The sequence below is a fragment of the Heterodontus francisci genome, chromosome 14, assembly GCF_036365525.1.
Source record: "Heterodontus francisci isolate sHetFra1 chromosome 14, sHetFra1.hap1, whole genome shotgun sequence".
NCBI lineage: Eukaryota > Metazoa > Chordata > Chondrichthyes > Heterodontiformes > Heterodontidae > Heterodontus > Heterodontus francisci.
The window spans coordinates 68,304,207-68,318,833 of record NC_090384.1 but is presented as its reverse complement, the minus strand read 5'-3'; the positions used below and the strand labels follow the sequence as shown (position 1 = coordinate 68,318,833).

The 14,627-nt window shown below is 41.5% G+C and overlaps 1 protein-coding gene across 7 annotated transcripts in view; it reads right to left on the bottom strand.

Annotated features, from left to right (window-relative positions):
* ppp6r3 (protein phosphatase 6, regulatory subunit 3) overlaps nt 1-14,627 on the bottom strand; it is a 153,673-nt gene that overhangs the window by 37,940 nt on the left and 101,106 nt on the right. For all 7 annotated transcript variants that reach the window (XM_068046414.1, XM_068046415.1, XM_068046409.1 and 4 more), the window contains one exon: nt 10,002-10,056. In XM_068046414.1, coding sequence (XP_067902515.1) covers nt 10,002-10,056 — 55 coding nt within the window. The remainder of the gene's footprint in view (nt 1-10,001; nt 10,057-14,627) is intronic.

The window sequence follows — 14,627 nt, the reverse complement described above, 5'->3', positions numbered from 1 at the left end:
TTTAAGCACATCACTGAAATATGGCACAATTAACACTTATACAGTAATCATCCATTACATTTAGAGCACATGCCCAAAATATGTTGTTTCTATGGATACTTCAAGTAGTTTCACTCGAGGGCAACAAGTTGAGTTAAATGGCTCAACTTGCCTATAAAGCACAGTGAAACAAAGATGTATTTTGGAATTTTTTTTTTTTTAATACATTCATGGGATGTGGGAGTCACTGACCAGGCCAGCATTTATTGCCCATCCCTAATTGCCCTTGAGAAAGTGGTGGTGAGCTGCCTTCTTGAACCGCTGCACTCCGCGTGAGGTAGGTACACCCACAGTGCTGTTAGGAAGGGAGTTCCAGGATTTTGACCCAGCGACAGTGAAGGAACGGCGATATAGTTCCAAGTCAGGATGGTGTGAGACTTGCTAGTGATTCAATAGATAATTTTTCTGAGATACTTATTTAGGTCAATTGTCCTTCACACATTGTATCCAACATAAATACAACTTGCAAGCGTTATCCTTTCACTTAGAAACCCAACTGTCAGCACAGCCATATAAAAGCAAAATACTGCAGAAGCTGGAAATCTGAAATAAAAACAAAGTGCTGGAAATACTCAGCAGGTCTAGCAGCATCTGTGACAAGAGAAACAGAGATAACATTTCAGTTCTGATGAAAGACCGCAGACTTGAAATGTTAACTTTGCTTCTCTCTCCACAGTTGCTGCCAGACCCGAGTATTTCCAGCACTTTTTATTTTTATCTCTGCATGGCCATCCCTACTTCATGAACAAAATAAAGGGCTTTGGAAAATGGTGGTAGTGATATACGGAAGAAAAAAAAAACACTTTCATGTGTCTTTTTTTTGCCCTTGAATATTCCAAGGCATACACTCATCTGTCAACCAGTGAGTTAGAAATAGCAGTCAGGGTGGTCTCATTTCAGGAAGGCATCACTTTTAGCGGAATCGCACAACCAAGATCCTGCAGCCTATCAGTTTGCAACAATGAACTGCAGGACTAATATGTACTACTAACCACATCAAATATGCTTAGTCAATTTAAAAACATATCCAATGATTAGTTATGGAGAGCAAAAAGGAACAACCAAGTAATAAAATGCTTAACTGGAAGGAGGTTATCAGCAAATTGAGGAGGGATCAGGCCTGCATAAAGTGGAGCCAAAGATTGGAACGCAGAAATGTAATGGAGCAACGGGCAGTCTTTAAAGAGGAGATGGCTTGAATATAGTCTATACACAAGGGGGAAAAGGAAGGGAACCAAAACCAGAGCTTTCTGGATGCGAGTTAGGATGAAGCAGAAAAACAGGGCGTATGACAGATGTCAGCTTGACAAAAGGAGAAGCAGGTTGACTATAGGAAGTACAGAGGGCAACTGAAAAAGGAAAGAGGGACAAAGTATGAAAATAGTTTAGCAGTTAACATAAAAAAGGAATCCAAAGGTCTTCTAGAGGCATATTAATTATAAAAGAGCTCTCAGGAGTGGAGTGCCATTTAGGGCCAAAATGAAGATCCATTGGTGGAGACAGAAAGCATGGCTGAGGTACGGTATGAGTACTTCACATTTGTGCCCAAGGAAGAGGAGTTTGTCAAAATTACAGTGAACAAGGAGGTTGCTGGGATACTGGATGAGATAAAAAGCAGTGTTATGAGTCCCATAGAGACAACCAAAAATGAAAAGAATCAAATCCAACAACTGACCCCAATTTAGGAAGGCAAACCAAGCCATCAAGATTTCACTTTTAGCAATTTTACTTTTAACACAAACCAAAACCAACATAAATTATACATGAAGCAACAGACAGATCACGTTTTATATTACAAACTACACCTAACTATCAGATGCAGGGATGGGCCTCATGGTTTCACTAGGCAGTCCACCCAGCATAAATGGCAAGAATTACAGTCTCAGTTCTTCAGAACTCTGAAGTTCCTCAGGTAGATTTGCAGCTCCCTTCAACGATTTAGTTGCTGCTGTTCTTCCGACAGCAGTTCCCTCTCAATCCAAACTCAATAGGTGTGGTCTTCACAGGGTGCACTTCTGTCGATCAGAGTCAGTCAGTGACAACCTGTGCACTATGGGCAGATCTGGTTAGTTGGCTACTGTAACAGATGCAGCTCCTGGATTCAGTTTTTACTTTCTTCTGCTTGCCAACGCTCCACTCCTGCCTGGTCTGGGGAGGACTCTCTGCTTTTATCTGGTTCGAACCATTCTCAGTATCCCTGGAAACCTTTAGTTGTTTTTCCAGTTTTGGTGTCTTTTTGGTTTGAGTCCAGTCACAATTCTAAAGTGAGTGCAGGAGCAGAGGAACCGGGGTGTATATGTGCATATGTCATTGAAGTTGACAAGACAGGTTGAGAGAGCAGTTAATAAAGCATACAATATCCTGGGCTTTATTGATAAAGGCATAGAGTACAACAGCAAGGAGGTTATATTGAACTTATATAAGACACTAGTTCGGCCTCAGCTGGAGAGTTGTGTCCAGATCTGGGCGCCGTACTTTAGGAAGGATGTGAAGGCATTGGAGAGAAGGGAGAAAAGATTCACGAGATTGGTTCCAGGGATGAGGAACTTCACTTCTCAAGATAGATTGGAAAGGTTGGGGCTGCTTTCCTTGGAGAAAAGAGCGAGAGGTGATTTCTTTATTTTTTTTATTTATAGATACAGCACTGAAACAGGCCCTTCGGCCCACCGAGTCTGTGCCGACCAACAACCACCATTTATACTAACCCTACAGTAATCCCATATTCCCTACCACCTACCTACACTAGGGGCAATTTACAACGGCCAATTTACTTATTACCTGCAAGTCTTTGGCTGTGGGAGGAAACCGGAGCACCCGGCGAAAACCCACGACGTCACAGGGAGAACTTGCAAACTCCGCACAGGCAGTACCCAGAATCGAACCCGGGTCCCTGGAGCTGTGAGGCTGCGGTGCTAACCACTGCGCCACTGTGCCGCCCGGCACATAGAGGTATTCAAAATCACGATGGGTCTGGAAATAGTGCATAGGGAGAAACTGTTCCAACTCATGAAAGGGTCAAGAACGAGAGGGCACTGATTTAAAGTAATTGGTAAAAGAAGCAAAAGTGACATGAGGAAAAAATTATAGCGCAGCAAGTGGTTAAGGTCTGGAATGCACTGCCTGAGAGTGATGGAGACTGGTCCAATTGAAGCATTCAAAAGGGAATTAGACTGCTGTTATCTGAAAAGAAAGAATGTGCAGGGTTACGGGGACAATGGCACTAAGTGAATTGCTCATTTGGAGAGCCAGTGCTGACATGATGGGCTGAATGGCCTCCTTCTGCGCTGCAACAATTCTGTAGTTCAATTGCAGTCCCCGCTTCAATTCCCGTTTCCCTCTCAGGGTCTAAAAAAGAAACGATCTTTGCAGGTTGATAGGTAAAATTGGCCATTATAAATTGCCCCTAGTATAGGTAGGTGGTAGGGGAATATGGGATTACTGTAGGGTTATTATAAATGGTGGTTGTTGGTCGGCACAGACTCGGTGGGCCGAAGGGCCTGTTTCAGTGCTGTATCTATAAATAAAATAAAATAAATAAACTTTTAGGGCGGCACAGTGGTTAGCACCACAGCCTCACAGCCCCAGCGACCCGGGTTCAGTTCTGGGTACTGCCTGTGCGGAGTTTGTAAGTTCTCCCATTGACTACGTGGGTTTTCCGCCGGGTGCTCTGGTTTCCTCCCATAGCCAAAGACTCGCATGTTGATAGGTAAATTGGCCATTGTAAATTGCCCCTAGTGTAGGTAGGTGGTAGGAGAATGGTGGGGATGTGGTAGGGAATATGGGATTAATATAGGATTAGTATAAATGGGTGGTTGTTGGTTGGCACAGACTCGATGGGCCGAAGGGCCTGTTTCAGTGCTGTATCATTCTATGACTCTATAACTACAGATTCCATCAAAATGGATTAAGACGGGGTACCAGGAAGGCTGACCATACTTCAAGTAGATAAATCACCAGGTCCAGATGGGATGCATTCTAAGCTGCTGACAGAATTAAGGGTAGAAATTGCAGAGGTGCTGCCTAAACTTCCAATCCTCCTTAGATGCAAGGGTGGTGCCGAAGGTCCCAACCATTACAGATGCCATAATTCAGCCAATTCGATTCTGCTGCTGCTGCCTGTAACTATTCTTACCAGGCGATCTGCTGTCATGGTGTGTCATGCTTGCCAGCCTTGCGTCATCCTCACACATCAAAAGTAGCTCGTCTGCAATGTCAGTCATCCAACTATGCTTGGGTTGACCCCTTTCTGCTGCCCTCCTCTTTGCCCTCTAGAAGAGAGCTCTGTAGCTTTTTAGCTCTGATCAAATGGCCAAAATAGTGACAACTTTCTTTTCTGGATGTTACTTTTTACAGTTCTTTTTGCTCTTGCAATTTCAAGCACCTCTTAATTTGTCTTATGGTCTGCATAAGGAATTTTAAGCATACACCTTAGCATCTAGATTTCAACAGCATTTATTGCCCATCCATAATTGTGCTGCCTTCTTGAACTGCTGCAGTCCTTGGGATGCAGGTACATCAACAGTGTGGGTGTTCCAGGGTCTTGACCCAGCAACAGTGAAGGAATGGCGAAATAGTTCCAAGTCAGGATGGTGTGTGGCTTGGAGGTGAACTTGCGGTGGTGGTGCTCCCATGCATCTGCTTATCTTATCCTTCTAGATGGTAGAAGTGGCGGATTTGGAAGGTACTTTCGAAGGAGCCTTGGCAAGTTGTTGCACCACATCTTGTAGATAGTACACATTGCTGCAACTGTGCGTCTGTGGTTAAGGGAGTGAATGTTGAAGTTAGTGGATAGGGTGCCAATCAAGCAGGCCGCTTTGTCCTGGATGGTGCTGAGTTTCTTGAGTGTTGTTGGAGCTGTACCCATCCAGGCAAGTGGAGAGTATTCCATCACACTCCTGACTTGGACAGGCACTGGGGAGACAGGAGACAAGTTACTCGTTGCAGAATTCCAGCCTCTGACCTGCTCTTGCAGCTACAGTATTTATGTGACTGGTCCAGTTCAGTTTCTGGTCAATGGTGACCCTCCCCCCCTCCAGGATGTTGACAGTGGAGGATTAAGCGATGGTAATGCCATTGAACATCAAAGGGAGATGGTTAGATTCTCTCTTGTTTGAGATGGTCATTGCCTGGCACTTGTGTGGTGTGAATGCTACTTGCCACTTATCAGCCCAAGCCTAGATGTTGTGCAGGTCTTGTTGCATATAGACATGCGCTGCTTCAGTATCTGAGTCGTCTCGAATGGTGAACATTGTGCAATCCCCGAACATCCCCACTTCTGACCTTATGATGGACGGAAGGTCATTGATGAAGCTGCTGAAGATGGCTGGACTCAGGACACTACCCTGAGGTTTCTGAGGCATACAGGAAAGTGGATAGAATGTAACATCTTATGAGTTTTTTTCCTTGTTAAAAGCTTAAGCTTCGTTACCACATCCTTCATCTTCACGAAATTACTTCTGACTATCCCTATCATTCATCTGACTTCGGCATCGCATCTACCATCTTGTGTTATCATTTGTCCTAAATAGACAAACTTATCTGCTTGTTCCAGTGTAACACCATCCACTTCAATCTTCACTCCAGTTTCTTCTAATGTATTCCTTCCAACTTTCATTGTTTTTGCCTTTTTGGTGTTCATACTCAACACATTCTAAACTTCTAGATTTTACTTGATCTACGATATTTTGTAGGGCCTCTTCTGATTCTGCAAATAGCGGTGTGTCGTCTGCATACAGCAAATTTGTTATGCTCGTCTCCAATTTTTACACCTAGAAGTACATCTAATTCTCTGAATATTTGTTGTGTGTACAGATTGAATAATTTTGGTGACAGTGCACAGTCTTGTCGTACCCCTCTCTTCACTTGAAGCATATCTGATCGTCCATAGCCTGATGCGCTCTATTTGGTCCCAATATAGGCTCTGGATAAATCTCATCTTACTGTCAATGTCACATTTCAGCAACACGCCTATTGGCTTTTGGTGATAAACACGATTGAATGCTTTTTCATAATCTATAAGGCATATGTAAATGTTCTTGTTTACTTCTAGATTTTTATCGAAGATTGTTCTTGGGTTAAATAATCCCTCTCTTGTTCCTACTCCAGGTATAAATCCAGACTGTGTTTCACAAATTTCTGCTTCAAATGTGTTATTTCTTTCTATTATGGATTTTCAAGATCACTTTAATGAGGTGACTCATTAAGCTGAATAGTTCTAAACTGATTGCACTCCACTGCTTTCAGGTTCTTAGGTACCTTAGCGAATAACAAATGTCTCAAGTCACTTGGAATGCATCCTTTAGTATATATTTGATCACGTCTAATTCTGTTTCTCCAAGAGCTTTTAGATGTTCTGTTGTTACTTTATCTATGCCTGGAGCTTTTCTTGTACTCATCAATTTCAAAGCATTCTTTACCTCTGATATCATAACGTTTGGTCCTTTCTTTGCCTATATATCTTGAGGACTCTGTCAATCTGGATCATCATACAATTCACTTAATTCAATTCACTCCATGTAATATCAAGAAACAGCTGAGTGCACTGGATACAGCAAAGGTTATGGGCCCCAACACCATCCTAGACATAGTACTGAAAACTTGTGCTCCAAAACTACCTGCACTTGTAGCCAAGCTGCTCCAGTACAGCTACAACACTGGCACTACCGACAAAGTGGAAAATTTCCCAGCTATGTCCTGTCCACAAAAGCAGGACAAATCCAATTAGGCCAATTACCACCACATCAGCCTACCTTCACTCATCAGCACAATGATGGACGGGGTCAACAGTGCTATCAACCAACACTTGCTCACCAATAATCTGCGCACTGACCAGTTTGGATTCCGCTAGGACCAATCAGGACCAGGCCTCATTACAGCCTTGGTCCAAACATGGACAAAAGAGCTGAATTCCAGAGGTAAGGCGAGAGCAACTACCTTGACATCAAGGCAGCATTTGACAGTGTAGGAGATCAAAATGCCCTAGTAAAATTACATCAATAGGCATCAGGGGGAAACCGTCCGCTGGTTCGAGTCATATAGAGTACAAAGGAAGATGGTTGGGGTGGCTGGAGGCCAATCCTCTCAGCTCCAGGACATCGCTTCAGGAGCTCATCAGGGTAGTGTCCAAGGCCCAACCAACTTCAGCTGTTTCAGTGACTTTCCTTCCATCATATAATCATCCTGGTGGGGGGCACCATTGACCAAAAACTTAACCGAATCAGCTACATTAATAATGTGGCTACAAGAGTTGTTCCGAGGCTGGGTACTTTGCAGCAAGTGACTGACTTCATGACTCCCCAAAGTCTTTCCACCATCTACAAAGGCACAAGTCACAAATATGTTAGAATGCTCTCCACTTGCCTGGATGAGCACAGTTCCAACACCACTCAAAAAGCTAGACACCATTCAAGGCAAAGCAGCCCACTTGATTGGTTCATCCACGACCTTAAACATTCACTCTCTCCACCACCAGTGCAGCTTGGCTGCAGTGTGCACCACTTGCAAGACGCACTTGCACTACAGCAACTCATCAAGGCTCCTCCGACAGCACCTCCCAAACCTTCAACCTTTACCACCTAGAAGGACAAAGACAGCAGGCGAATGGGAACGATAGCACCCCCAATTCACATACCACCCTGACTTGGAAATACAATTGCCATTCCTTCACTGTGACTTGGTCCAAATCTTGAAACTTTCTATTTAACAGTACTTCAGGAGTACCTTTATCACATGGACTGCAGCAGTTCAAGGCAGGGGCTCACCACCATCTTCAAGGACAATTAGGGATGGGCAATAAATGCTGGCTGTGCCAACAATGCCCACATTCAGTGAATGAATAAGGAAAAAAGGGAAAAAGGATAAACCTGGCAATTACAGCCCAGTCAGTTTGCTAGTGATGGAGAAGCTTTTAGAAACAATAATCCGGGAGAAAAATAACAACCACTTGGACAAGCATGGATCAATAATGGAGAGCCATCATGGATTTATTAAGGCTGTTTGAGTAACTCAGTTGAGTTTTTTGATGAGTTAACAGTAAGGCTGAATGAGGGAAGTGCAGTTGATGTGCATATGGACTTTCAAAAGAGGTTTTGATAAAAATACGACATATTAGGTTTGTTAGCAAAATTAAAGACAAAAGAGGCAATAGTAAGTAACATTTGTGCCACAGAAGTGCAGGACAATGACCATCTCCAACAAGAAAGAATCTAACCATCTCCCCTTGAATTCAATGGCACTATCATTGCTGAATCCTCCACTATCATCCGGAGGGCTACCATTGATCAGAAACTGAACTGGACCAGCCACATAAATACCGTGGCTACAAGAGCCAGTCAGAGGTTGGGAATTCTATAGTGAGAAGCCCACCTCCTGACTCCCAAAAGCCTGTCCACCATCTACAAGGCAAGAGTGCGATGGAATACAGTCCACTTGCCTGGATGGGTGCAACTCCAACACTCAAGAAGCTCGACACCATCTAGGAGAAAGCAGTCTGCTTGATCAGCACCTCATCCACCACCTTCATCATTCACTCCCTTCACCACCAACGCACAATTGCAGCAGTGTACACCCATCTAAAAGATACACTGCAGCAACTCACCAAGGCTCCTTCAAGAGCACCTTCCAAACCTGCGGCCTCTACCAGCTAGAAGAACAAGGGCAGCAGACACATGGGAACACCACCACCTGCAAGCTCCCCCCTAAGCCGCGCACCAGCCTGACTTGGAATTATATTGCTCTTCCTTCACTGGATCAAAATCCAGTACCTCCCTTCCTAAAAGCACTGAGTACCCACACCAGATGGACTGCAGCAGTTCAAGGCGACGACTCACCACAAGTTTCTCAAGAACAATTAGGGATGGGCAGCAAATGCTGGCCTTTCCAGCGATGCCCACATTCCATGAAAGAATTAATAAAAAAAGCAGGATAGTTAGAAAATTGGCTAAGGGATGGAAAACAGTTGTGCTGGATGGCTGTTTTTCAGACTGGAGGGAGGCATACAGTGAAGTCCCCCAGTGTTCAGTACCAAGACTACTGCAGTTTTTCATATACAATGATGCTTTGAACTTGGGGGTACAGGGCACAATTTGAAATCTGTAGATGACATGAAATTGGAAGTGTGGGTAACAGCAAAGAAGATAGCAATAGACTTCAAAAGGACTGGCAGGCTGGGGGAATGGATGGACATATGACATAAAATTTAATGAGAAGTGAGGGGTAGGAATAATGAGGAAAGACAATACATGCTAAATGATACAATTTTAATGTAGGTGCAAATCCTTGAAGGTGGCAAGATGGGTTAACAAAGCAGTTAATAAAGCATATGGAATCCTGGGCTTTATAAATAGAGGACTAGAGTACAAGAAGCAGGAAGTTATATTAAACTTATATAAAACACTAGTTCCACCCCAGCTGGAGTGGTTTGTTCAATTCTGGATACTGCACATTAGGAAAGACATGAAGGCTTAGGAGAGGGTATAGTAGAATGGTTCCAGGGATGAGGGATTACAGTCATGAGAATAGACTGGAGAAGCTGGGATTATTCTTCTTAGAGCAGAGAAGGCCAAGGGGAGACTTGATAGAGGTATTTAAAATCTGAAGGGTTTAAGTAGAGTAAATAAAGAGAAACTGTTTCGAATGGCTGAACGGTAGATAACCAGAGGGCACAGATTTATGGGCACTGGTCAAAGAACCAGAGGTGATGAGGATTTTTCTTTCAAAACACAATGAGTAGTTAGGATTTGGAATGTACTGATAGGATGGTGGATACAGATTCAATAGTAACTTACAGATTCAACAGCCAAATGGCTTCCTTCTGTGTTGCACTATTCTATGAACAATGCCACATTGCCTACTAAAAGGTACACGGGAGAAAGCTGGAACACAGCCCTAGTTGAAACATTTCAGCAGAGTTCTGTACCTCCACCAGCACCCCCCCACAAATGTAATAAAAACATAATACTTACACTTTCATTTGTGTTCAATGAGAAGTTGATATCAGCAATTCTTTCGAAGGGAACACTGCAAATGATTCAAAATGTTGTCCAGGGTTACAGAACTGTAAGTTACAAACTGACTTTAAGCAATGTGAACTAAGTGGTTTTATAAAGATATAGTTATCATACACAAATGATCTGTTTCAGCACAGATCATCTTTAAAATGCTATTTGAGGTTACCCAAGTTTAAGTTAATAAAGTGACAAAAAAATCTGTAACTGATCCATGTCAGTTCATGCAAATGTTAGAGTAATTCTTTACTACAGCTTACATTTTGCATTATGCACAATGAGAAAAACCAAGTAACCTATTTTTGTGCACATATTTCAGGCTTGAACATCAAACATAAAAGCTTAAACAAATGTTACTTAACAGATATTTGAGTGGTTGGGGGAAAAGAAAATACTACATCTAAACAAATTACCTACCTTCTGTATCGTCATCCTCATTTTTTGAATGTAATTTGTCTACCACATATGATAGGATAGGCCTACAGTCCATAAGTTAGAGCAAGAACAACATTCTTCCAGGATTTTATGCTCCGTTGATGTCTTCTCTTTTCCGTTCTCAAAGCATAAAGGCCTGCCTAAAAAAACCTAAGTTTTTTTTTCCAGAGGCAGCCTACAGTGCAAGTCACTCTTACAGAATACCTCCATTTGTACAGTACCTTTAACTTGGTTAAACCTAGCAAGACACTTCACAGTTGAAGTCAGATCCAAATATGAATAGGATGGAGACAGGGAGGAATTCAAAGCAGCCTTCAAACTAAAGATATCAATTTAACTCCCAATCAGAAATGGTGATGAAGGAGGGCAAGAGGAATTTATGTAAAAGCTAAGCTGTATTCAAAGAACAAGGAAGTCAATTTAAAATGATCATTTATCTTCCACATACCTTAGGGTTATATCAATGATGTAAAAACAATGCATTACAGGTCTTTTGAAGATTAGGCTCGTCTGAAGGATTGACAAAAACATTTTTCTTTGGAAGGCACATCCAGAAAAGTGCTTAAAAAGTTGAGAGAATTGCTCCACACAACTCTAATAAATGTTGGTCTGCAGTGATACGATAGGGTGCGTGAAACACGAATGAAATGACTTCCTGCTCAATTTGATTATCAAATTGCTAGCATTTAATGTAATGCGTTACTGCATCATGGAGTGTCCTAATATTTTATTACTAATTGAAACAATCGCGGTTTATACACGTTTCAGTCCTAGCAAGAAGGCTAGAATTTTAAGTAAAATCTAATTTCATTTTCACTTAAATGTAAAGAACGGTTCAATCCAAGTGAGACAAAATATGGTGACTTTAACACTAGAGTTTAAAGCTCAATACAATATGCTGAAACTAAGCATGCTCTTTTTAGTGCTTGCCATTAAGTGCAGGTGGAATATTGTCATGACTGCTAGATGAACTCCCATGAAGCTCATGCTGTGACTGCAAAGAAATGAAACTAAAGCAAGAATGTCATAATAAATAATTCTGTAGGTGTGGACTTGAAACTACTAAAAATACTTCATTTGCCTTGAGTGAATACTTTTGGTGTGACAGATATCCACCACTGAAGATCAAAGGCCTACAGTTAAAAGCTTGCCCCTATCAAAAACACCACCATCCGTGGAAAGTCTTGAAAGAAACAGTGCAATCGTTCAAAGTCAGTGGACATGGAATTATCAAGAGATCCAGCTCTAAGAGAGCTGAGAAATTAAGTCTTCATGGAGTAGTTAATTCCAAATAAGTGAAAGGAAGTAAGGAATTAGTTTTCCTTAGGAAGACAAGATCAAATGGCATACAAGTATAGACTTCTTCCCAGCATCCTATTTTCCGGTTCTAGTTTAGGCCTGGTCTTGCAATGACCTTCCTGGGCCTAAAAGAAATGCTTTGCGCCAAGAAGTGGCCTGCTACTCTGAAGATACCAATCACTTGACTGCCATTTCATGGAAGGCTTTGGCTGACAGTTAAATCATGATTGCAACTTATTACCCAAATAGGAGTTGCTCTGAAAGGGATCTATTTATTTTAGACCTAAGGAGGACTTGTACGTAATCAGATGTAGCTACAGAACAGGATCTTATGCGCAGAGTGCATCACCACATCGAGATCATTGAGATAAAATACTGAACGCACATCCAGATGTAGCTCCACATTCACGAAATCCAATGCAACATAAAATTGAAGTCTTTTTGATAAATTCAAATGGCTGACAAACAGTAGGAACAATATAGCCATTTTGCTTTAAGTAATGCAATGGGATGGACGTGCAAATGATGTAGCGTTGCAACCGGTAGTTTTTGTTCTTAGTAACTTTTGGTTATTAGCCTGCACTATTTCAGTTTCTGTGGCATTTTTCACAGTAAGTCAGAGAGTTTTCAACACAAGCCACCTAAAGCCTCAACAGCAATTGTCCATTCTGCTCCAAGAATAGACAGAGATGCTCCTCCACCCTTACAATGGGGTTAGTCTCTTTCCTCACCTGAACAGGCTCTCTGTTCCCCTTTAGCCCACCCATACATCACATCTCATTCTTGCTCTTCCTGACCTTAGTAAATCTCCCTTCCCTTTCCTCCACCGTGTAAAGTCTCTTCCCGAACAGGATCTATTTCTCTGACTGCCCTTCCTTAATCACTTAGTCAAGAATCCCTTTCTCTTTCCACTTCTTTAAAGAGAGTCCATCTCCCTCCTTTCTTCAAGATTGCTCCACAATTTCTCACCAAGTCTCTCTTTTCTCCCTCCCCTAAAAATACTACTCTTTTCTCCCTGTTATCAAGCAGGATTGTTGAAATAAAGCTTGTTCATCAGAAACATGCAAATCAGGATCAATGTAGATTTTTCGTGGCTGTCAAACTTTTCCAGCCAATCCCATCAAAACTTTTCAGGTTCATACATCCCTCTAACAGCGAATGTCAGTATTGCCAAGTCTATTAAATGACATCTCCTTCCAGTCTCTACTTTTGGATCACTTAATATTCGTAGTACTTTGCCTTTTCTTTCATCAGTATTTCTCTTTGCCTTTTGCAGTATTTAATAGTCCTCACTATATCTTCCAGTATGAACAGTTTTCTCTTCAGGTATTTACTTGCACTGCTATTGCAGTTTCTTTATATAGAGGGCTGGAACTCCCTCCTGAAATTTGTCACTAATAGCTTGGACTCAACTGACCAAGACAATCAGTAGACTAATAAGCGATTCAACTAAACTCCAGACTACCATACCAACAAAACTATCATGTGCAAGTGAGGTTGCCACAGCATGCAAATTATACATATGTCCAGATCTCTCTCTCCTCTCCGGTCTTGACTGATGGATTAGCTTATTTGTTGGAAACACTATAAAAGCTTGCACGAGACTCGTGGGAACTGTAACTTGAAAAAAAATTGAAAGGCCCGAGCAATTTTTCTGGTTTTACATTGAGGTCCTTATAATGGGCCTTGGAAACTGGATAGTCAATTGGTCATATGGCGATCATTCAGTAGCAGACCATAATGCTAAGAGGCTCACTTAGGGGCTGTTTCGGCAGCTTGTTGAACAGTTGGAGCCAAATTTATTTATTAGTATTAATCGTTATGGGAATAATCTGGGGTGGGTGAGAAACCATCATTGTGGTTGTATCTTGGAATTATTTTTTCTGGAATAAGATAGGTAGATTTTTTTGGTGATAAAATATTCAAATTGTGGAGATATAGGGGCACATATTATTGCTAAATAATAAAGATAGATAGTCAATTAGAAAAATAGACACTTAATCAATGAGAAAAATATTGATGACAGCAAGATGGCACGATGCAGATGACAGATCTGACTTGAGAAACCAAAGAAATATGATATGCATTATCTGCATCAGCAGTAACTCTAGTGGAATTAACGCCTACAGATTTGTCAATATTTGGTGCTGCTACAGCCATAAAAATGAGCAATGCCTTCTGGAATTCTGATTCTGGAATCAGAATTCCAGAAGGCACATATAAAATTTTTCAACAGTTTTCTACAATGCTTCCTTTGTAAAAGCACCTGCATTGTACTTCATCTGTATTAACCTTACCCTGAAATTAACATATTTTGTCCATCCAACTAACTTCCTTGATAATTAATGTTGATATTGACAAAGTTTAACCGAAAGCCCATCTTCAAAAGATGATCAAAGAAAAATTAGATTTACAAGATGGAGCTTTTTTTTCTGCAAGGGTGTTTTCCAAACAAGTTTTGAGGCAAGGTGTTTTGATGCAATTGTGATTTAAAACAAAAAAACAAGCGTCCAAAATGCATCCCTACGGCCACGAGACATCCCAAACCCTGACCATTTCTGTCCTTGAGAAGGCGGCAAATCTACGTGCTTAAGATTTCTAATTTGCTGGTTTCCTTCAACTGAATTTTGAAGCTATAGGTTTGGAATAGTTTACTTTTAGTACTGTTGCCTCACTGGTGGATAAAACCTAATTAGAACAAAAGATTTGTTAGTACCTGCAACTTGAGATAGTCATCTGCTAAATTCAAAAGGAATTGGGCAAAAAACTCCTGTGCCAGTTTATTTAAATTGCTTAATTCAATTTGAGCAAAAATGAATTAGCAGCAGTAGGCTGTATATTCAAATTAAT